This window comes from Chiloscyllium plagiosum, chromosome 6, assembly GCF_004010195.1.
Source record: "Chiloscyllium plagiosum isolate BGI_BamShark_2017 chromosome 6, ASM401019v2, whole genome shotgun sequence".
Lineage (NCBI taxonomy): Eukaryota > Metazoa > Chordata > Chondrichthyes > Orectolobiformes > Hemiscylliidae > Chiloscyllium > Chiloscyllium plagiosum.
This window is the reverse complement of record NC_057715.1, coordinates 72,739,730-72,765,371: the sequence shown is the minus strand read 5'-3', so window position 1 is coordinate 72,765,371 and position 25,642 is coordinate 72,739,730. Positions and strand designations below refer to the sequence as shown.

General features: G+C 41.2%; 1 protein-coding gene across 9 annotated transcripts in view; it reads right to left on the bottom strand.

Annotated features, from left to right (window-relative positions):
* Positions 1-25,642, bottom strand: part of LOC122550693 (glutamate receptor 4) — a 250,306-nt gene that overhangs the window by 33,691 nt on the left and 190,973 nt on the right. For all 9 annotated transcript variants that reach the window (XM_043691817.1, XM_043691813.1, XM_043691814.1 and 6 more), the window contains 2 exons: positions 14,792-14,998; positions 5,530-5,903 (listed from right to left, as the gene is read on the bottom strand). In XM_043691817.1, the coding sequence (XP_043547752.1) occupies positions 5,530-5,903; positions 14,792-14,998 (581 nt within the window). The remainder of the gene's footprint in view (positions 1-5,529; positions 5,904-14,791; positions 14,999-25,642) is intronic.

The following is a 25,642-nucleotide window of genomic DNA, read 5'->3' as shown; positions in this document are numbered from 1 at the left end:
GACAGCGAGGACATAAAAATCAAGGCCAATGGCTCTGCGATCTCCTCCCTTGCTTCCCAGAGAATCCTAGGATAAATGCCATCAGGCCCAGGGGACTTATCTATTTTCACCCCTTCCAGTATTTCCAGCACCTCTTCTCTACATACCTCAAAGCTATCCATTCTACTTATTTGTGACTCAGTACTCACATTGACAACAATGTCCTGTTCCTGATTGAATACTGACGAAAAGTATTCATTCAGTGTCTCCCCAATCTCTTCCGCCTCTACACGCAACTTCCCACTACTATCCTTGACTGAACCTATTCCTACCCTAGTCATTTTTTTATTCCTGACATACCTATAGAAAGCCTTAGGGTTTTCCCTAATCCTACCGACTAAGGACCTTTCATGTCCCCTCCTTGCTGCTCTTAGCTCTCTCTTCAGGTCCTTCCTGGCTACCTTTTCACTCTCAATCGCCCCAATTGAACCTTCACGCTTCATCTTTACATAGGCCGCCCTCTTCCCTTTAATAAGGGATTCCAATTCCTTATTAAACCACGGTTCCCTCACACGACCCTTTCCTCCCTGCCTGACGGGCACATACTTATCAAGGACACTCACTAGTTGCTCCTTGAACAAGCTCCACGTATCAATTACACCCTTGCCTTGAAGCTTACTTTTCGAGGCCACACATCCTAAGTCATGCCTCACCGCCTCATAATTTCCCTGCCCCCAGCTATAACTCTTGTCCTGTAGTGCACACTTATCCCTCTCCATCACTCGAGTAAAGGTCACCGAATTGTGGTCACTGTCCCCAATGTGCTCACCTACCTCTAATTCTAACACCTGGCCTGGTTCATTACCCAGAACCAAATCCAGTATGGCCTCACCTCTTGTTGGCCTATCTACATATTGTGTCAGGAAACCCTCCTGCACACATTTGACAAACACTGACCCATCTAACAAACTTGAGCTATAGCTTTCCCAATCAATATCAGGAAAGTTAAAGTCCCCCATGTACATCCTGTCCCTCAGAATTCCCTCCAACAACTTGCCCACCACTGAGGTCAGGCTCACCGGTCTATAGTTCTCTGGCTTGTCTTTACTGCCCTTCTTAAACAGTGGCACCATGTTTGCCAACCTCCAGTCTCCTGGCACCTCACCTTTGACTATCAATGATACAAATATACATTAAATATGTTATTCTTTTTCTTTTAGAGGATCTTTTCTGAGATTTTTTTAGCATTCTGAGATATGTGCTTTGCAATTCCCTGTCTTTTTTTCCATGAAAACCACAGACTAGTTCCCTTGTTAACTTGGTAAATAATGAAAGAACTTGGATTCCTGTTGTGTTTTAAATATCCTCAAATCCTCCCAAAGCTGTCTGCAGCCATTGATTTACTTTTGAAGTGCAGTTACTGTTGGTTCGTAGGTCATTTTACACACCAGGTTCCACAAACTGCAATGAAATAAACAACCAAAGAATTTGCTTTCCACGGTGTTCATTATGGAATTCATGTCATTGGATCTTTTAATCTCATCTGAAAGGGCAAACAGTGTCACAGTTTAGCTTACCATCCAAATAAATGGCAGCACTTGTGTCAATGAAACCTCCTTTAGTGCTGCATGAGATTACACAGCAGTCTAGATTATATGTTCAAATCTAGGAGTATGACTTGAAGCTATGATCTTTTGTCTCAGAGGTGACAGCGATACCAATGAATCAAGGTACCATGGTTTCAGACTAATGCCAATGTTGATTTCTGGTATTCAAAAGTGGACCAAAGCTATCATCCATTCATACAACACCAATACTTCCACGCTACAACATATAAACCTTTGCATAGGATTAGTCATAATTTTACATATCATAATAAAATACATACAATGTATTAATGGCACAAAGACACTAACAGCAGATACATGAACATGCATATGCAAGTTAAATAAATCTATTTTTATTTATTCTTAGGTTTTGATCTACACCTATTAACTCCGACTAATGAAATCATTAGGCTACTCTCGCCATTTTTGATAAATCAAGAGATAGCACCTTACTGTTACAGGTAGGAAGTAGGAAAACAATAAACTAACAGATTGGATTATATCATTGCAGCCAATAAAAGACAAATGCTCAATTGCATTAGCTCAGACAAGAAGCTATCAATCAAAAGATGCCACATACTCTTGCTGCTAGTAGCACATCTTATATTCCTAATCCCTGGTGCTACCTGATCGTCAGTGAACTGAGTGCTGATGCAACTGTCAATGGCAATTTTGAGCAGTATGCTGCAAAATGTTGATGACCTTTCCAAGGTTATTCATGAAGCAGCCTACAGAAGGAAGATGATTACTGAATTGCTGTTTGAGCACAGCCAAAGCTCAATCACTGTCCTGGTCTGAGTGTGGACCTTATTATATTGTAACTCAGCTTTAATGTGTGTTGTGTGACGACATGTAATGAGCCACAGCTGCAGTATGCAGCTTCCATCTCCCAGATGTTAACTGCCTAGTTTTACTTCCACTTGGACGAGCGTATGAATGCTGAAAAACCTGAAGGTATATGCATCATGGCTGTTCCCTCAAAAACTGGTCTGAACATATGCGATTCTAACTTAAGAGCCACCTTGTATCTATATATTAAAAAACTGAAATTTTTGTTACTTACGTAAATCATGGCAAGATTGGATTGGAAAGATAAAAAGATAAGCAGGGTGCGGCAATTCAGCTTATCCTATTACAGAGAATGAAATTACACTCTCGAACAGTAGCCGGAATACCTCCCGAGATTTTGCCACCACAGCGGCCTTTGGAGGAACATTGCAGGTATTAAGCACTCTTACTGTGAAGATTACTGCTAGCAGTCACAAAGGTACATTTTCCTGGTTGGATCTAGATCAGTCTTTTCTATTCCAATTCTAATTCTATTGGTTTCCTTTCTTTCGTCACTGAAAACTTAAGGTTTTTCTAAACATTTCCAAGTTCTTTAGCAGCAGGCATCAGCCTTATAGTTCGTCCAATCATTGCATTTATGGGATGGATGAATACTTTGTGCTTTAGTGGTCACAAATTCATTCAGTATTCAAAGTGCATCAATCAGGTCCAGCATTTATCCAATTAAATTCACCAACATAACTCAACAAATTGACCACTGCTCTGCGAAGATTATACACTGTCACAATTGAGTTCCTCACCCACACTATGGGCTTTACAGCCAGTGAGAGATCCATGTTGGTTTTTCTAAGGAAGACACTGAAACCACACACTGATCAGGCAGTGGTGAAGCGGCTGATGAACCCTCCCTGCAATCAGAATCATGAGGAACTGAAGTTCCACGAAGCAAGAACTACACACCAATCAGCAGCCGATAGCTCGTGCACTCAGCAGCATTACAGAGGAAGCCACGGCTGCATGGTGTCAGGCCTGCCTGCGGCTGGGTTAACTCCAACTGCCCTGACGGAGGGTTCCACCCAAATTGTCAACTTCTACACCTCCTGATGCTGTTTGGCTTACTGTGTTCTTCCAGCCTTCTGCTGTCTACTTAACTCCAACAGTGGCAGGCTACGGTGCTTAATTGGTCAATTAAAGGTGTCAATTAGTGGCAAGGCTGGGAGGTCAACCAAGGGTCTCTCTGGCCAGGACTTAATTTGAGTTGAGGTTGGAACACAAATTAATCATGTTCCATAATTTTCTCTTCAATGTGCGAAGATCTTGCACTTCATTTCTATTAATTATCATCTGTTCAAGCTGGCTTATTTGTGAGCCTTATCTGTATTGTTCTGTAACTCTTCAGTTGCCTTTTTAGACTCTGCTGTCTTTCATGGTTTGGTAATGTTGGTAAATGTGTGTTGAGATAACTTTTTATTCACCTATTTTTCTAATCAACTTGTTCAGGGATGTTATTATATATCTCTGGAGCAGGTGGGACTTGAAGCCAGACCTCTCAGTTTAAGGGTAGGGACACTACCACTGTACCACAAGAGCACCCTAAATATAAATCCAAGACATTTATGTAGATTAGGATTTGTAGGACTGACAGGTGGTATATTCTAGGCAAAAGTGAGGACTGCAGATGCTGGAAACCAGAGTTTAGATCAGAGTTTAGAAAAACACAGCAGTTCAGGCAGCATCTGAGGAGCAGGAAAATCGACGTTTCGGGCAAAAGCCCTTCATCAGGAAACATTCTGTTTATTCTGTATATCTCCACAGCTCTATTTCATTCCCCAAGCTCTTAACTGCTATTTCCAACTTTGGTTAATTTCTAATCAAACCTTTATGCTTTAGTAAGGCTTTCTACAGTATTACAGAAATCAGTTCAGAATGCTGGTTGTTTAATTCCAATTTTCAGCTCCTTTACTGCCAGCCTCAATGAACGTCAGTACAGGAACTATCTACCTGTTTTTTCCTTAGCACAGCCCATCATGTTGACAGAACCTGCAGCTGACTGCACCAAATTACATTTTTTTTTCATAGAAATGGAAGAAAATGAGAAAGGCCTTTTTGACTTATCCCTGGACAAGTATGAATTTCAATCAATCCACTTAATCTCCTGAGAGAGGTCTGTGAAATTCCTCTCAAATCTCCAAACGTAATCAAGAAAAATTGAAGTATTAGTTCAGTTCAGTCCAACTCATACACTATTCAACTGACAAATTCATTCTTCAGTTCAGTCCTTTGTCTTAACAGCTTTGGAACCGTTATACACCCTAAGGTAGTTCGTTATCTCACTCTTTGCTTATTTTAAAACCTCAACCATCTGCTTAACCATAGTTAAGAACAACTTAAATACGAATACTGTGTACATACAAAACTACAGCACATTTTTCACTAAGACATATATTGTTAATCATTTCACAACACTAGTTTTGTAGAGTTATAAAGAATTACTTTTTCATAAAAATACATTCAGTAGATCTCCTATGGGAGTCACTGCTTTCACTTAGAATAAAATAAAATTACAGTTGATAAATTTACATAGGCAGTTCCATTATAAATGTATAGAATATAGGAATTTATAATGGAAAAGGTGGGCAGAAAATCCATGCAAGTGAAAACTTTTGATCTACTATGGATATGTATTCACACACGGTCGAAAGTGAGCTCCTGTATTTGAGTACTAAAAAGCCATTCAACAATAAAATTTGGTCATTACAGTTCATTTTCTTTTCATTTCAGCAATGGGTGCAGATCAGAAAGAAATGAGATTTTATATACACCTGGACAGTTGACCGTAAAATAAGGTATGCAGCAAACACACGGTAGTCCTCCAAGGGGACAAAATCAGCATAACTTTATGCATTTTACGGTCTACGCATGGTGTATATAAGTTACGTGCAGAAATGTGTAAATGATAATTTAGAGGTCATTCACACATTTCACTTATCTATAAAAAAGCAGCAATTTCTTTCGGAACCTTACCGTTTGTGGAAGCATTCAAATAACTTTTAGAAAGAATATACTTATGTTGAAGGGGGTAAAGGTAACGTATATGCACCATGGCATCAGGCTTGACCATAAAATGCACAGAGTTAATAGATAAGTGACCAACCTTGGTGAAATATCGCATCCTTGCTGCATAAAGGCACCCAGAGAAAACCAAAGACTGTTAAAGATTCCAAACTCATTGGGTGGTTGATCACTTGGTGATGTATCTTGTCCATCTTCTGGTTCTTCAGTGTGCCATTCATATGGGCTAAACCTGCTGACCAGGAAGAGTACCACGCTGACTCCAATGTAGGCAAAGACGATACACATCCAAATTTCATATGCCAATGGGTCAAGAAAGGAGAAAACGCCAGGTTTGGACTTCTGCGGTTTCTTGATCATGATGGAAATGCCCAGGCTCATGAAGGGCTTGGAAAAGTCAATGACCTCTTCTCGTACTAAAGTAATGGTCAGTGGTGCCACACCAATCTGTGCTCTCTGTGAAATGGGGAAAATCCTTTTTAAATACATATCTGAAAGTACACACATGGTAGATGATACCAGTGCAAACAACCCTTAAAGAAAATCTCTAATCTCTAAATATGTAGTTAATTTATTCAGCTTTAAGCTTAGCATATTAAATATTTCAACAGTTGCAATGTGGACAGTGCACCATATGACTTACTGTTTGTTCATTAACTTAAATAGTTCTCTGATACCATACTTTGTTAGAGTAAAAACAAGGTGCCAAGAGGCTCCGCTTTCTGAATTATAGATATGCCATGCTGTTTTTATTTTGCAAGTTTTGTAATTCAAATAAATTCTAATATTTATTTCATTTCTCCTGATTTTTCTAGAGGACATTTTATCAGTAGTGAGATACATCTACAGGAAAGTTACTCATTTGTACTCACTTAAACTTGTAAACACAGATTAACAGTCCCTTTAGAAAGTACACTCGAGCAGATAACAAATGTCTCAATGCTGAAATATATGAGCATCTTGTTATATCTTGATACAAATACTCTCCATTGGACAAGGACGCTGATTGGGACCTGATTGTGGTTCTGTGTGGGCCTGTATGGCAGACAGAAGACAGTACTGATGAGCCAGTGGAGCCTGCCAGATTTCCAGCATTGACATCTTCACTAAACCTAGTCCACTTTCCCTGAGATTAGGATCAGATTTTTGCCAGCACTAACTCTAAAATGCTGAAATGTTCACTGCTAAAAATCTCAAGTTAACAGTAAGATTTGTAAGAACACAACCTAATGTTCTTGTGCACAAAGTATAGAAGATGCATGGCAAATATAAATCCAAAGTGTACAGCATTACTGATGTTGTGAAAATATTCCAACCAAGTCAGGCTGCATTTCATCAGAAGGAGGTCTATCGATTAATTTAATGCAAAGACATTGTGACCAGAAAGCACTCTCTTTTACTTCCTCAGGGTTCAATCAATAGCAATGGGTGAAGACGCTGAAAATTAGGTCATCAGTCTAGCTTCTGAATTGATATGGCATGGTACTGGGCAGATGTAAAAGGGAAAAAAGGCTTTAACAGTGTTTGAATGCATTCATGCACCAATTTATGTGAAACTAAACCATACAGGCCAGTCCTCACTTTCTCCTCATACAAGCTAATGCTGGATGTTGGATTGCCAATTCTCCTGGGGAGCCTGTGAGTCTCCAATAATGACACATGGATCTTGCAAGCTGGATTATCTTCATATTGTAAATATCCACAGAAACAGCCCATCCTCTCGAAAAGGTGGAATTGATATGAGGACTTGGGGGCTGAGGAGGAGGGAGAGAAAAATAAATGATGACAGCTTAGGGGAGAGGAGCTAGCTTACAGCTGGACCTTTGCTACTAAGGTGGGTAGCGTGAGTGGGCAGATTTTCCAACTTGGCTGACCTGCTTGGTTTTAAAGGATACAGTTCTCATTTCAGAGAAGTTTGGAATCAAGGTAAACATGAAAGCAAATCCGAGGTGGTCACAGCAGGAAGACCAGAGTCAAGATCTGAGTTTCAGTTGTTTTATAAATGGTTAGGCTCTCTCTCGCTCAGATTTTACATTCTCTCACACCTTACCCAACCCTCATGTTCCTTCAATGCCAACACAAGCACTTTCCCATTCCATCTCCATGCCAACCATGCCTCCATTTCATTTCCATTCCCACTCACCCAGTAAGGGCAGTCTTCAGAAACCATTTGAAGATGTGAAGAAAATTTCTAACAAATGCACCTCTTATTCCTACACACTTGATAATGGAAAACCCCCTCTATTCATGAAACCCATTCAAAGATTTTAAAGTATTTTGATCTATTATTAAAAGTAAATTTCCAATCAGACAGTATATCAAAGTCAGCTAATCCTTTATTAACCTCCTTAAACTCAGCACAACATTCAAATGGCCCTGCACAGTCAGAGGAATCAGAGGAATATAAAGAAGGTAAGAAAGAACTTAAGCAAGGAATTATGAGTGCAAGAGTTAAAGAGAATCCCAAGGCATTCTATACATATATTAAAAGCAAGAGGATAACTAAGGAGAAGGTGGGACCACACATGGACAATAGAGGGAACGTGCTTGGAGGCAGAGGATGTGGGTGAAATCCTAAATGAATATTTTGCATAAGTATTCACCCAGGAGGAGGATATGGAGGATGGTAGGATTTGTGTGGAGCGTGCTAATATGCTCGGGCATTTTGGGATCAAGAAAGAGAATTAAAGTGGATAAGTCCCCAGGGCTCAAGGGTATCCACCCCAGAGACAAGAGAGGAGATTTCTGGGGCCTTGACTAAATCTTTGTATCCTCATTAGATACTGGAGAGATCCCGGAGGACTGGAAAGTAGTTAATGTTGTTCCTCTGTTCAAGAGATAATCTAGGAAATAGGGATAATCTAGGAAACTATAGACCAGTGAGTCGTCCATCAGTGGTTGGGAAGCTATTGGAGGGAATTCTTAAGGATAGGATTTATGCACATTTAGAAAAGCACAGCCTAATTAGGGACAGGTTTGTTCAGGGCAGGTCATGTCTTACTAACCTGATCAAATTTTTCAAGGTGGTGACGAAGATGATTGATGAGGGCAGAGCAGTTTATGTTGTCTACATGGATTTTAGTAAGGTTTTTGACCAGGTCCCTCATGGTAGGCTCATCCAGAAGATTACAATGCATAGGATCCATGTTGACTTGGCTGTGTGGATTCAGAATGGGCTTACCCATAGAAGTCAGAGGGTAGTGGTGAGAGAGTGTTTTTCAGACTGAAGGTCCATGACTAGTGGTGTTCCACAGGGATCTGTACTGAGATTTCTTCTGTTTGTACTATATATACATAAATGCCTTGGATCAAAATGTAGATGGTTGGGTTAGTAAGTTTGCAGATGATACAAAGTTTGGTGGAGTTGTTGGTAGTATAGAAGATTGTCAAAGAATACAGCAGGATATAGATCAGTTGTAGATGTGGGCAGAGAAATGGCAGATGGAGTTTAATCTGGATAAATGTTAGGTCCTGCACTTGGCAGATCCAATGTTAAGGAAAATTATATATTTACTGGCAGGGCCCTGAATAGTACTGATGTATAGAGGGATCTTGGGCTTCAAGTCCATAGCTTCCTGAAAGTGACCACACAAGTAGATAGGGTTTTGAAGAAGGTATGTGGCATACTTGCCTTTACTAGTTGGAAAAAATTAGAATAAGATTGAGGATGTCATGTTGCAACTGTATTAGATTTTATTAGGCCACACTTAGGGTATTGTGTTAAATTCTGGTCACCACATTACAGGAAGGATCTGGAGACTTTGGAGAGGGTGCAGAAGTGGTTTACCAGGACGCTGCCCAGATTAGAGGGTATGGACTATAAGGAGAGACTAGAAAAACTTGGGTTGTTTTCTCTGGAGTGGCTGAGGCTGAGGGGAGACTTGATAGAAGTCTATAAAATTATGAGATGAATAGACATGTATGATGGTCAGAATCTTTTTTCCCAGCATTGAAATGTCTTAAACTAGGGGACGTGCGTTTAAGGTGAGAGGGAGAAAAGTCAAAGGAAATGTGAGGGGCAAGTTTTATACACAGACAGTGGTAGGAATGTGCAACATGCTGTTGGGGTGGTGGTGGAAGCAGATGCAATGGAGACGATTAAGAGACTTTTAGATAAACACATGAATATGCAAGGAATGAGGGAATATGGACCAATGGCAGGCAGAAGGGATTCATTTAATTTGGCGTTATGCTTGGCACAACATCGTGGGCTAAAGGGCCTGTTCCTGTGCTGTACTGTTCTATGTTCTATGAATGTTTCTTGCCAGTGTGAATCACGCTCCACCTCCTTGCCACTGCTGGTAAAAGTGGATCTGTTGGAAATGGGGTGGGAATTACAAATCTAAGCCTCACTTGCCATTTTTAAAGGCCCATATCCATGAAAATCCAGCCCTGAGAGCTCAAGAAGTGAGAGAGATTTGGTGGTAGCAGCTGAGGATAAAGGGAGATTGAGAATGGGGATTCAAGGATGGGGACTTGAGGGAGAGATGGAGTAGGAGGAATAGAGGTGCATACAGAAGGTGAAAATTAGATCATATGGCCTAAGGAACGAAGACGACTGAGGATTGGAAGAACGATACACTGATAAATGGGAGAGATAATGATGAAAATAAGGCTTAATGAATGAGAGAGTGTGGAAGTGAGTAATGGGATTGCATCTTTAGGAAAGGAAAAAGTGGGGAGAGGGAATGGGTATTAGAACAAACATTTTCTGTAGAAATGAGAGCAGGTGATACAATATGAAGGATCAAACTTAAAAGGGTTAAATGCAACCTGGAGATCCTTATAGAGATTATTGCAAAAGGTAGGTGAGTGGGAAAGAAATAGAAAGCAGAGGCCTTTCAACTGGACAACCAGGGAGAAAGGGAAATGGAGGATGCTTGGAATGGAATGGAGAAAATGAAACATCATTTAAAAGGTATTGAGATAAACAGTTAAAAAGGACCGGAGCAGGAGGTTGAAGAGTAATAGGACACCTAACCAAAACAGTGTAAGGAGGCTCTGAATATTGAATGGCCTCCACCTTTCCTGTAATTTCAATCACTTAATGAAAATTCTGCTTTGTTGAGTCTGAGCCCATGACAGCTGGCACTGAGCTGAGTTTATTCCTACAGGATATGTGAGAAATACTTCATAATTGTGTTCACTGTATATGCCGCAATTTTGTTTTTGGATTGATTCAGCTTAGCTTTGACAAATAAAGTTCAATTACAGACTAACTCTGACTAAGGTTATCTTTGCACAGACCCAGAATCTTAACTAGAGTTGAAAGAAGTGGCATCAATATTAGGCTGAGTAAAAGTGGCCTAATTTGGACAGCCTGACTTCTCATAGGGGATTCTACTATCACAACAAAATAAATACCAGTGTGCTATAATATCAGTTACAGCTATATTATCTTGGCATTATGTCTTCAATTACATGAAGACCTATAAAAGAATTATTACATGAAGAAAATCTGAGAATTACCAATATTACTAATTACCCAATTGGAGGAGGCGTTGCTGTTGTGGCAAAGTCACTAGACCATTATTTCAAAACACTCAGGCTAATGTTCTCGGGACATGGGTTTGAATCACACCATGACAGATGATGAAATTTAAATTCAATTAGAAAAAACTGGAAAAAAAGCTCACCTAATGGTGACCATCTAACCACTATCAATTGGTGGAAAAACCAACCTGGTTCACTAACATTGTTTGAAGAAGACAATCTGCTGTCCTTACCAGGTCAGGCCTACAACTCCTGACCCATAGCAATGTGATTAACTTTTAACAGATCTCTGGGTACCTAGGGATAGGGAATAAATGCTGGCTAAGCCAGCTGTGCTCCATTCTCATGAATGAATAACAACAAATCAGTGGTTATAAGCAATTAGTGTTAGAATTAAAGTTTTATCGTGCACAGTTATTTCACTCCCTGTGAATCACTGCACACTTTCAGATACCTTTAGTTGATAATGGGTGACCTCCTGGTCTTTGAAACCTGTCCCATATCAGTTGACACCTGATCATGGACTACAATACATAATTTTGATTAGATTAGATGGAAACAAGCCCTTTGGCCCAACAAGTCCACACCGACCCTCCGAAGAGTAACCCACCCAGACCCAATCCCCTATCCTATATTTACCCCTAACTAATACTATGGGCAACCTAGCATGACCAATTCATCTGACCTGCACATCTTTGGATTGCAGGAGGAAACCAGAGCACCCGGAGTAAACCCACGCAGACACAGGGAGAATGTGCAAACTCCACACAGTCTCCCAAGGCGGGAATCAGACACGGGTCCTTGGCATTGTGAGGCAGCAGTGCTAACCACTGAGCCACCATGCTGCACCCTGTTAGGACTTAATGTTCATGATCTAAATTCACCAACATGACAAAATGGCACATGGACAGAAGTCATATGGTCAGAATGTCACATGATAATCCTCCAGAAATATCACCAGAGTTGGCAAATCTAGTAGATCTCAGCCACAGCCATGGCTCTGATCTGATTCTCAAATCTGATTGCTGTCCAGTGACTGCTGCTGGATAAAGTACTTGGGTCTAGGACAGATTCAGGTTTGCCTATTGTCCCCTCCTGGGATCTAGTAACAATGGAACCAGCAAGAGGGAAATAAAAAGTTTTTAAAAAGAAAATACAGAGCAAAATAGCAAAATAAAACAAAATAAGGAAACACCACAACATTTTTAAGTATGATATCAACTGTCGATACAGTTAATAGGGATTTTTGTTTTGTCCCTTTGATTTACCTTTGCCAGAACAAAATACTGACAGCCACACAAAGTAACAACCAAGGTATTTTCATCTGTTTTCAGAAGTTAGGAAGTCTGTACAGTTTGGATAGTGGGTGGTCTGCCCATTTCCAGTCAAACCACATGAAAACGTTGAAAGCAAAATAACTGTTTCCAGTGCACAGTGGAGCCAATCCATACATCTCAGCTGCTGCATTTGAGACCCTCCTTCAGAAATGGAATGAGGGAAGGACATTGTTTAACGTATTATGTTTAATACATAATATCCTCCTGACATTTGGGACAGGTATCCAAAAATATGCAAAGGGACAATTTGTGCTTATTATTTTGTAAGTTTCTGTCTTTCTAATTTTATGAATGGGGAACAGTTTAGAGCCAGCCGTAATTGTTGTTAATGTTGTAAGAATGATAAGAGCATGAAAAAAGTGAAAAAAAGCATGCCAGGGTGAATCATCAGAACTCCCTCTCTTTTGTTGAAATGTTGGACATCTTCTCTCTGACCTTGTCCTACTGATGGAAGTTACATCAGGGATCATTTTCTGCTGTGTACTAGTGGTAGTAAAATCATAAATGTACTCTGTCAGTACTTTAAATTGCGGCATTTCTGAGAACACAGAGGAAATCTTCCATGTTGAGGCATCAGGAGTTTCAGTCAATACTAAACTTGATCATATCACAGTGAAGTGCTTTTTCAATGGCTTGTGGTTTGATCTAGTTTGTTGTGGCACATTTTTAGAAGTGAATAGAATTAGAAATGGAGTCTTGTTTTATTTGTATGAATAGTGTAAAAATGACTGTGACTCATCCATGGCTTTGCATTTGGGGAGACAAGATTCAGTTTTAATATTCAAGTCATGATAAATGCCAAAATTGAGAGGGATGTCAGCTATAGAGAGCGAAGGCATCATAAAATCATAGAATCACTACAGTGTGGAGCAGGACATTCTGCCTATTGAGTCCACACTGCCCATCCAAAAAGCATCCTACCCATACCTACTTTCCTACCCTAACCCTGTATTTCCCATGGCTAACCCACATAGCCTGCAAAATGCTGGACACTATGGGCAATTTAGCCTGACCAATCCACCTAACCTGTACATGTTGTTGTAAGGATTCCTTTGGATCTGGACCCAAGAGCAGGTTGTTCTAATTGGAGTTGAGTTGATTTGAATTGGGGGAGCGCAGGTGGTTAGCGCCCGATAAAAACTGCAGAATATTTCACCTGAACTACATTACGTCTCTGAAATTACCTTTTGAAATTGATGCTCCCTCCCATTACAGTCACTTCCATTATGCACTTGTCTCAGGGCAAGGTGTGACACCCTTTAAAATTGAAAGCTGCTAACATTGGGCCACCAATCGGCATATCTGCTACTACCGCCAGTATAAAAGTCTGTCCTAAGAGCACTGCCATCAGGAAAATTTCAATTAAACACGTAATTCAAATAAATAATTTAATAGGAAAAATGGTTGTTCACTCAAATCATAATAGATATGTGTTATGGTGCTTTCAAAGCTCTCGTTCCTGGTAAACATAGAAAAAAAACATTAAATGTTTCAAATTGGAATGAAAACCAAGATAGCACCATGCAGACAAAGAGACTGGATGACTTTAATGATTACAGTGATGGCAACGCTCCTTAGAATTAAGTTCTGGATATCCAGAAGCCACATTATCTTTTGCTTTATAATCATAAATCTGCCAATGAGGAATAAAGGATTCAACTGAATCTACCAAGGGTATAACATACCCACTGAAATCGAAATCTAAACAAGCATCATGGTGCTGCAGAAAGCAATGTCAGTTCCGTACTCCATCTCTTATTATTCGTATTGTCTGATGTGCTTAGTGCGTTATTAAAGAAACCAGAATGATCAAATTACGTTTTACATCAACCTTGAGCCCCTCTCTTGCATATAGCAATATTAATATTGCTGGTCATCCTCAATATAGCTCTATTATTTTGACTATTAGCTGGACTAATCACAGGGTGTCCCTGGTGGGAGATCAGCAGAATCCCTGGAGAAATGATATAAAGGCTAAAAATAGCCAGTTATACAATTTCTCTTAGGGAACTGCCATTCTTCCTTTGAAGAGCACAAAGGAATCCCTTGGTGCTTCATTAATTTCATCACAGGATTTTTGGATATTATTTCTGAAAGATGTTGCACTTTCCTGTTTCCTTTTTCCACACATTTTGATATCTATAACATCTTCCTAAGCTTTTGGTAATTAGGACATTCAACACAAACTTCAAATGAACACCCAAAGGGCCAACTCATATTTAATGTCGAATTATATGCAGGAAAGCTGTATCCTTACATTTCAACATACTCTTGTTAAATTTGCTTTTTAAAGCAATGTTTATTGACAGCTCTTGAAAGCACCCAAATTCCTGAGGGAGCCACATTCCTTAAAGTCTTCACAGGCTGCAATAACTAGATTAATAACTTTGGTAAACAGTGCAAGCAAAAAAATCAATGCAAATACATTAACCACTGCACTTCTTATGTCAGAAAAAATTGAAAATAAGAAGGTAAAAAACATTACTTTCTGGTTATTATAAAATAGATGCTTACCCCATAAACAAGTTCGCCCACCATTCCATTCCAGATTTTAGTGTCTGGATCTCTTGCTCCATATTTCCCATCAGGAACGATTTTAAGCTCATATTTGATCCCGATATGCTTCGCAATTTCTGAAGCTAAATCCACACAGTAACCCTCGTACTTGTCATTTCCTTCCAAAGTGTCATGATTTTTCTTCAGCATAACATATGGACCTTCCTGATAACCAAAGAACAGATTAAGTCTGTGAAGCACATCGAAAGTTTGCATTCATTTAGTCGGATATACTAAAAGCACTACTCAGCAGAAGATCTGATTCAACTCTGTATCATAGGCATTGTTCCCAATGAATGACAATGGCTAATCTTGCATTTTCTTTTGATTAAGTTTCAGTTTTGTTGAGTTGCCTGGTGGGTTTCTCTCTGCACAACCAAATAGTTTTTTTTCCCTATCTTACTAAACTTATGCCATTAACTACCAATGGCACACCCCCCCGATCGAATTCTTGCCCAATTCTACCTCTTACTATACCCAGGACATCAAACCCACTGCTGCGATATCCAGAAATAGACTATTATCTGCGCTATCTTTAAAAGGCTGCTTTGCACCTAGATCTACACTGTTAGTCTGGAGCTTCTACATGCTTTCTGATATTTACCTCAGACGTGGATGGCAGTGAAGGTCAAATTGGCATAGCATTTTGTGGGCAGGGAGTTGGAGGTCCTACTAGACAGGGTATTGCACAGTTGGGATGCCAACTACCCTCAAGTTCAGCAGGGGAGGCCTTGACACAAGATTATGCCACCCTAGTCCAAGATTGCTACTTGGGTTGAAGCAGTCTGAATGATCTGGAAGAAGGCCCAGAAGTGTAAGAAGAAGGTCAATGATCTTTTCCATCTAAGTGCCACAATCTCTCAGATATTCTCTCTCTGATATCTCATGTGCACTGTACCTCTACTGCAGTACTCACCTCCCACCAAGGCTCATGCTCTATCACTCCCAATAATGCCTGCAACATTTTTGTTCACTCGCGTCACCCATCCCAACGCCCAACAGCATTAACCCTGCATGTTTCTGCACTGTGTACTCATTTGCTCGGATACTACTCCTCCTGCACAGAAGTGTACTGTAAGTGGATCAGATATGTGCCCTGTGGCTTCTTCGGGGCTGGTACATGTTGGATTCCAATATCCATTGATTTAGGGTGCATGCAGCTGAGGTATCTAATTTGGAGTCCTGTGGAGCAAGCTGTGAGTTGAAGTCATTAGATACCTGCTTTGACTTCCATGTTGAGTATTCTCAGCTCTTGCTTGTACTGGATGAATAGAAAGCTCCTTATTAAAGAAGTGAGGTCATTAATGGGCAATAGAACATATAGAACATGGAACATAGAACGTTACAGCTCAGTACAGGCCCTTCGGCCCTCGATGTTGTGCCGACCTGCGAAATTAATCTGATGTCCATCGCACCTACATCTTCTATTATTATCCATATGTATGTCCAATGCCCGTTTAAGTGCCCTTAACATTGGCGAGTCTACTACTGTTGCAGGCAGGCAGTTCCACGCCCACACCACTCTGAGTAAAGAAACTATCTCTAATATCTATCCTAAACCTATCACCCCTCAATTTAAAGCTATGTTCCCTTGCGTTAGCCTTCACCATCCAAGGAAAAAGGCTCTCACTGTTCACCCTATCTAACCCTCTGATTATCTTATACATCTCGATTAAGTCACCTCTCAGCCTTCTTCTCTCCAATGAAAACAGCTTCAGTTCCCTCAGCCTTTCCATGTAAGACCTTCCTTCGATACCAGGCAACACCCTAGTAAATCTTCTCTGAACCCTTTCCAAAGCTTCCACATCCTTCCCATAATGTAGTGGACAGAATTGCATGCAATACTCCTGGTGCGGCCTTACCAGTGTCTTGTACAGCTGAAGCATGACCTCGTGGCTCTGAAACTCAATCCCCTTACTAATAAACGCCAACACACTTTATGCCTTCTTAACAACTTTGTCAACCTGGGTGGCAGCTTTCAGGGATTTATGCACCTGGACACTGAGATCGCTCTGTTCATCTACACTGCCAAGAATTTTACTATTAGCCCAGTACTCTGCATTCCTGTTACTTCTTTCAGAGTGAACTACCTCACACTTTCCCGCATTAAACTCCATTTGCCATTTCGCAGCCCAGCTCTGCACCTTATCCATGTCCCTCTGTAACCCACAACATCCTTCAGCACTATTCACAACTCTGCCTACTTTAGTGTCGTCTGCAAATTTACTAGCCCATCTTTCTACACTCACCTCTGGATCATTTATAAAACTGACAAACAACAGTGGCCCCAAAACAGATCCTTGTGGCACACCACTGGTAACTGAGCTCCAGGATGAACATTTCCCATCAACGACCACACTCTGTCTTCTTTCAGCTAGCCAATTTCTGATCCAAGCTGCTAAATCAACTTCAATCCAGAAACTCCTTATTTTGTGGAACCTTATCAAGCGCCTTATTGAAGTTCACTTCCATCACATCCACCGCTTTACCTTCATCCACCTGCTTTGTCACCTTCTCGCAGAACTCACTGGCCTATAATTACCAGGGTTATCCCGATTCCCCTTCTTAAACAAGGGAACAACATTTGCTATCCTCCAGTCTTCTGGCACTATTCCTTTGGCAATAATAACTTAAAGATCAAAGCCAAAGGCTCTGCAATCTCCTCCTTGGCTTCCCAAAGAATCCCATCCAGCCCAGGGGTCTTATCTATTTTCAGATCTTCCAAAATTGCTAAAACCTCCTCTTTGTCAACCTCAATCCCATCTAATCTTGTAGCCTGTATCTTTGTATTCTCACTAACATTAGCCTTTCCCAATGTGAATATTGATGAAAAGTATTCATTAAACGTTTCCCCTATGTCCTCAGATTCCACACACAACTTTCCACTACAGTCTTTGATTGGCCCTAATCTTACTCTAGTCATTCTTGTCTAGTCATTCTTACTCTAGTCATTTCTGATAAACCAATAGAAGGCCTTATGGTATTCCTTGATCCTATGCGCCAACAACTTCTCATGTCCCCTCCTGGCTCTTCTTAGCCCTCTCTTGAGATCTTTTCTGGCTAACTTGGAACTCTCAAGCCCCCTAACTGAGCCTTCATGCCTCATCCTCACATAAGCCTTCCTCTTCCTCTTGACAAGAGCTTCAACTTCTTTAGTAACCATGGCTCCCTCTCTCGACAACTACCTCCATGTCTGATAGGTATATACTTATCAAGGACCCACAGTAGTGAGTAAACACCTTAACTTGCTGCTGCCTAATGAGAACCCTGCCTCAACATCCAGAACTTAGTTGAACGATGTAGTGAGTTAATTCCAGCTTCAAGCTGGACTTCTTTACATCACTGGACTTTACGTCACACTGTAAGCGTTTGCTATAAATTCTGTGTCTTACAATTGTGTACTCCACAACCACCTGATGAAGGAGCAGCGCTCCGAAAGCTAATGCTTCCAGTTAAACCTGTTGGACTATAACCTGGTGTTGTGTGATTGTCAACTTTGGACTTTTCATGTGATTCTGCCCCTGTTTTCCACCATAGCCTATGTAGTTTTGGCTTCTAAGAATCTGGCCAGTGTTACACAATCACTGATATTTTGCCCTCTCACTTGCACAATTCTGTGGTACACAACAGAAGGGAACAGTGCAACACTGGCAATGGGATGACAACTTCATCACCTCAGCTCTACGGAGGAGATGGTTTCCTACATGTGAAACTGGCTATAAAGCCGCTGGAACAGTGAAGAGGTGGGCATTGTTCTGCCAATGTCTCTTCTTAATTTTTGGCTACTTAAGTGTCTCACCGCATCATAATTTCCCTGACCCCAGCTATAACTCTTAAATGTGAAACTGGCTATAAAGCCGCTGGAACAGTGAAGAGGTGGGCATTGTTCTGCCAATGTCTCTTCTTAATTTTTGGCTACTTAAGTAATGATCTTCCTCCATCATAAGTTGAGAAATGGGAATGCTTGATGATAATTGCACAATGTTCAGCATCATTGATGACTCCTCAGATTCTGAAACAGTCTGTATCTATATGCATCAAGACCTGGACAATATCTAGGCATTGGCTGACAAGTACAAGTAGCATTCTGGTGCCAGGCAATGACTATCACAAGCAAGACAAAATCTAACTCTAACATTCATCATTGAATCCCTCACTCCCAATGCCCTGGGCATTAGCATTCACAAGGCTAAGTCAGAAGCATACTTATGAGAAATTGGATCGATTAGGATTATATTCACTTGAGTTTAGAAGAATCAGAGAGAATCTCGTAGAAACCTATAAAATTCTAACAGGACTGAACAGGGTAAATGCAGGAAGCATTCCTGCTGACTGGTGAGTACAGAACCAGGGGTCACAATTTAAGGATGGGGGTAAATAATTTAGGACTGAGATAAAGAGAAATTTGGTATACTCAGAGACAGCTGAGTCTGTGGAACTCTCTGCCACAGAAAGCAGTTGAGGTCAAAATATTGAATGTTTTCAAGAAGGAATAAGATATAATTTGTCGGAGTTAAGGGATGAAAGGGTGTGGGGAGAAAGCAGGAACAGTCTATTGTGTTTGACCATATAATCATATTGAATAACAGAGCAGGCCTGAAAGGCCAGATAGCTTACTCCTGCTCCTGCTTTTTATGTTTTCTATTCTGCAGTGAATAACTCATCCTCTCTCTATAATGAATGTCCACCACATACAAGGAACAAGTTAGGAGTTTGGGATGGAATACTCCCCACTTGCTGGATGGATGCTTCAAGAATCTGGACACCATCCAGGATGAAGCAACCTATTTGATTAACATCGACACCAACATTTTCAAGATTCACTATTGATGCATAGTAACAGCAGTGTATACCAGCTACGAGAATTTACCAAGGCTCTTCCAACTGCACTTTGCAAGCCCACAATCTCTACTTCTTAGAAAGATGAGGACAGTTGATGTTTGGGAACACCACCACCTATAAATTCCTATCCAAGGCATACACCATCCTGGTTTTGAACTATTTCTCCCTTCTTTCACTGTCACTGACTCAAAATCCTGGAATTCCCTTCCTATCAGCACTGTGGTTACTCCTTCACTCAAAGGATTGCATTACTTCAAGAAGACAGCATACCACAACCTTCTCCACTGAAATTAGGATGGGCAATGAATTCTATGACAGATGATTAAAAACCTCATTGGCAACCCATCATTTGACATAGACAAAGGTCAGCTCAGAATCAAGATGCCGCGCGTATGGCTGGTGGTGTTTGGATGGAGCTCATCTGCACTCTTTTTCTCTCTCTCCTTTTGCCTTTTTCTTTTCTTCATTCTCCTGATGCCACAAGGAGGCCGGAGCAGTGTCAGCGGTGACTCCTGGCCCGACACATGGCCTCCTGGAATGGCAGCGGGGCTTCCATTAGTGATGGCAGAGCAGGGACTCCTAGCTGCAGTAGGCCCAGAGTCGGGCCGATGAACATGAACTCAATTTAAGTACTTTCTTTTTATTTTTTTGTCCCTCAAAATGGTGCCATATTGTGGTGACAGAACACTTTTCACTGTATCTCCTTAGATGTATGTGGCAATAAATCATTCACTCATTCATTCATGATGAGAAAGCTGCTGATCATGGAACGTATCACTGTCCAGATCAACTGAAATTTCCTCTCACCAACCTTCCCTTCCTGTTTTCAGACACCCCCAGATTGTCAACTGTCCAGCCACAGAGGCCCCAGGAGGAGAAAGGGAGAAATAGTACAGACAAAATGAAGAAGCCCTGACATATAAAGCATCAGCTTAGTTACAGAGTCTACACATACCTTAGTGACAACTATAAAGTTAAGATTAACACACGGAAAGATTGGCTAGCCTACCACTGTTAAGGGGCATTGAGTCATGTGACTCCAACTTGACAAAGGACATGGCATAGACTTTTTCTCACTTTGCTTCATTTCTTTGTCATAGCCCAGAGGCACTACCATTTCTGTCACATCCCATTGCAGCCTTTTGTGTGGGTAGCTTCCTATTCATTGGCCTTTAATTTCATGTGAGGATATGGCAACATGTGTAGAAAATGCAAGGACTCAGTAAAACACCTACCAGACACTCCAAAATACTTCAAGACAGTCTGCAAAGAAACAGTTAAAAAGAATCTAACTACTGCTAAGAAATTGCCTTTAGATTAGATTACATTACATTACAGTGTGGAAACAGGCCCTTCGGCCCAACAAGTCCACAGCGATCCGCCGAAGTGCAAACCACCCATACCCCTCCACAAATAATGTCATTCCTGGCATTAATCAGCCAATTGGGTTGCTTGTGGTCAGGATAGTACTAAAGGAAGAAGATACATCTCTATACAACTTACCTTTAGAAAATGTCAAAGGGACATCATGTCTCACTAACTTAACTGAGGTTTTTGAATAGGTGAGGAAGAAGATTGATGAAGGCAGAGCAGAAGACGTTGTCTATATAGACTTCAACAAAGCGTTCAACTAAGTTCTGCATGGTAGACTGGTTAGTAAGGTTAGATCACGTGGGATCCAGGGGGAGCTAGCCAATTGGATACAAAATTGCTCAAAGGTAGGAGACTTTTTTTTAGATTAGATTCCCTAAGGTATGGAAACAGGCCTTTGGCGCAACAAGTCCACACCAACCCTCTGAAGAGTAACCCACCCAGACCCATTCCCCGACCGATATTTACCCCTGACTAATCCACCTAACGCTTTAGGCAATTGAGCAATGCCAATTCACCTGACATGAACATCTTTTGGACTGTGGGAGGAAACCCATGCAGACATGGGGAGAATGTGCGAACTCCACACAGACAGTCACCTGAGGCAGGAATCGAACATGGGTCCCGGGCACAGTGAGGCTGCAATGCTAGCCACTCTGCCACCCGTATCAGGACAGAGGGTGGTTGTGGAGGGTTGCTTTTCAGACTAAAGTCTGTGATCAATGGTTTGCCACAAGGATCGGTGTTGGGTCCACTGCTTTGTATCATTTACATAAATGATTTGGATGTGAATATCGGAAGGATGATTAGTAAGTTTGCAGATGACACCAAAATAGGTGGTGTAGTGGACAGTGAGGGAGATTATCTTAAAGTACAATGGGACCTTGATCATGTGGGTTGAGGAGTAGCAGGTGGAGTCTTATTGGGATAAATATGAAGTGTTACCTTATAGTAAGGCAAACCAGGATGGGACTTACACAGTTAACGGTAGGGACCTGGGGAATGTTGCTGAACAAAGAGACCTAGGGTGCAGGTGTATAGTTCTTTGAAAGTGGAGTCACAAGTAGACAGGGTAGTGAAGAAGGTGTTTGGCACACTTGCCCTCATTGGTCAGAATATTGAGTATAGGAGTTGGGATGTCATGTTGGGACTGTACAGAGCATTGGTGAGGCCACTTTGGGAATACTACGTACAATTCTGGCTGCCTTTCTACAGGAAGGATGTTGTTAAAGTTGAGAAGGTGCAGAAAAGATTTACAAGGATATTGCTGGGGTTGGAGGGCTTGAGCTATTTGAAGAGGCTGAATAGGCTGTGACTTTTTTTCCCTGGAGTGCCAGAGGCTGAGGGGTGACCTTATAGAGGTTTATAAAATCTTGAGAGGCATGGATAGGATCAATAGCCAAGATCTTTTTCCTACAGCGGGAGTGTCCAAAGCTAGAGGGCAACTGTTTAAGATGAGAGGGGTAAGTTTAAAAAAGACCTGAGGAGTAACTTTTTCACACAGAGGGTGGTACATACTTGGAATGAGTTGCCAGATAAAGACGTGGAGATGGGTACAATGGCAGCATTTAACTGGCCTCTGGATGGGTATATGAATAAGGAGGGTTTAGAGGGATATGGACCAAATGCTGGCAAATGGGACTAGGTCAGATTGGGATATCTAGTTGGCATGGAGCAGCCTATCACCAGGAATGCATTCAGAGCATTTTTATTTTCAATATGTGATTTTTAAACAAAAACTTATGCTCCTTCTCTGGTTACTACTTGCATTTTCTTATGTTTAACATGTTTTAGGATGTTGATGATTCGATTATCTTTACCATTTCTCCTCGCTCCAATGTATCCTGATCCAAAATCCTCAGTGAGGTAATGTTATCCAGCTGAACTAGACATAAAGCTAAAACCATAATCAGGAGAGATTTTAAATCAGTGCAGGATTATTGTCAGCGTTAACACCTATAGACATGGGTCTAAAATGAAACCTCCCAGCTAGGCATTGTCAAAGAATCACACAACATATTTATTTATTTATTTCATGGGATGAGTCTTCGAGGCTTTAAACATGAATCAACAATGTTTTAGCGATTTCTTAACAAAATTTTATTTCAAGAATTAATCCTGGATTGCATGATAGTAAAGGTTACACCATTGGATAATTAATCTACTTAATTTGTCTAAAGATGAATGATGAAAGGTTTATGCCTGAAACGTCGAGTCTCCTGCTCCTCGGATGCTGCCTGGCCTGCTGTGCTTTTCCAACACCACACTTTTTGATGGCTAAACATAAACAAAGACTAACAAAGTATATCCAAAAACTATAGGATAATCAAACCGATTAAAATTGATGATATGATAACAAATCTCCTTCAGTTTGGGATAATCAAACAGAAATTTTGCAAAAATTATATTTACAGTTCTGTTTCAATCCTTAGACATTTTGTGTCTTGTTTCAGTCTTTATAAGAAGTCCTCTTGCACCGAGATCTCGACTCTGATTTGTTTCAAATGTAAAATTTATGTCAAAAGTGGCCAACCTGATTCTGACTGACCACAATGTATATTTACAAAGCCGACTTTAAATAAATTTCATCACTGACTGCCACTTAACTGTTTCCCATTTTCTGTGGAGGGTGGTTAAAGTGGGATTGTTTGGTGCAGACTATCGCTACACAAGACTGATTGCAGCATTTAGATTGGTCCAAGTGCAGTTTCTTGTTAAAAGCAGACCAGTGAATACAGTGCACTTGGAGACATTCAGAAGCCTGTAGACAAGATACATGTCCACTATCTATCTTTAAGTGAAAAAAACATTATAACACCTCGAGGGCTGAACCTTCATTTTTTCTTGCCTAAGTCTGAGTTACATCAAATTTTTTGGAGGGATTCTCACAGCATGGCCTAGCTGGTTCCCTTGCCTTATTTTACTAAACTAAACGTTAACTACCCACCCTGCTTCATGGCGTCCTTCATACCCAAGTCAGGCTCCATTTTACCACACACTATTTACAGGATAACTCACCACTCACTGGATATCCTGGAATTCACTGGCATCTCTTGCACTGCACCATTTTAAAAAGGCCATTGTGCACACAGACAAGAACTGTCAATCGCAGCTGCCTTGGATGGCTCCTGACATTTGCCCTGGATATGACAGATGGGGGAAAACCCTGCCACTTTGTGGGACCTGAAGGTCCTCCTGGAAGGGATGGCAGACATGGAATGTCCTCTGCCCCCAAAGGTGGCAGCAATGACCATAACACCAGAATATGTCAGCCTGGCCTGAGGTTACTACTTGGGATAAAGCAGTCTCAGCTGTCTGCAGTTATGCCCAGCAATGTAAGACAATGACTCTCTCGAATCCATTAGTGTTAATTGCCCCAATCATCTCTCCAATATCCCACTCACTCTATATCTGCTACTTTATCTACGTCCCCCCAACATCTACAACATCTTCCAACACTCACTCAATCCCTGACAATGACATGGCATGTCCTCTGCATTGCATAATCACTTGCTCGAGATGCCTCCCCATCTGTATCAATAGTGATAGTGTGTCATCCACCTTCATCTCCCTTTATTCCTGCCTCTCTCTCATTCAAGGAGGAAAACAATCTGTAATAGTGCAGGAGTTGACAAGGCAGGAAGAGAGCTGTCTGACATTCAGCTCCACATCCTCTAAGTGGAGAGTATTCTGATTCTGACCACACAGAGTGGCTGACTGTCTGTATCCAAGCCCCTGGACTGGTATTGGAGGCATCCTTTGACTTAGTGCACCAAGACCTCATGACTGAAGGCTGTCCCTGCTGGCAATCATGACAAGTTTCCTTTGAGTCTGCACCAATCAGCAAGGCAAAGGCAGGGACACTTTGGGCATCGAGATACGCTTAGAGAGAATGTGCATAAAGACAGCAATCCAAGAGCTCAGACATGGAACCTGGTCCAGTTCCTGAGCTCCACACAAAGTGTCCTTGCAGCAGTGCCATTGTGATAATTGCTGGTGCAGTTTAAGATGTAGCATCAAAGTGCCGAAGCACTCTGCAAGTGGATCGGACATGTATCATCAGAGTTCTTAGAGATGTGTCAGATGTTAATACTCGGTGGACATGGGTTACATGTGGGAAACAGTGAGGTCTGGAGATTCTGGAGATCAGGGTTGAGATTGTGTTGCTGGAAAAGCACAGCAGGTCAGGCAGCATCTGAAGAGCAGGAAAATCAACATTTCGAGCCGGAGCCCTTCGATTTTCCTGCTCCTTGGATGCTGCCTGACCTGCTGTGCTTTTCCAGCAACACACTCTCAACATGGGTTACATGTGGCCAATGCCCATAAAGTATGCCCAGAGATGTTGGCTCCCAGTATCCAACATGGAGGTTGTTTGGAGCAAGTGGCGAGCTGAAGTCACCAGGTACCTGCTCTGGTTTCCATTTCAGGTGTTCTCAACATCCAGCTTGTTTAGTGAGCTTGGTAAGATAGAAAGGTGAATATTAATGAAGTGAGTTAGTATTTAATAAGCTTTAATCCAAGTCAATTGGTAATATAATAGGGAAATGTAATAGGGCAGGCATCTTGAGCAAGTGATTAAGCAATGCAGAGGACATG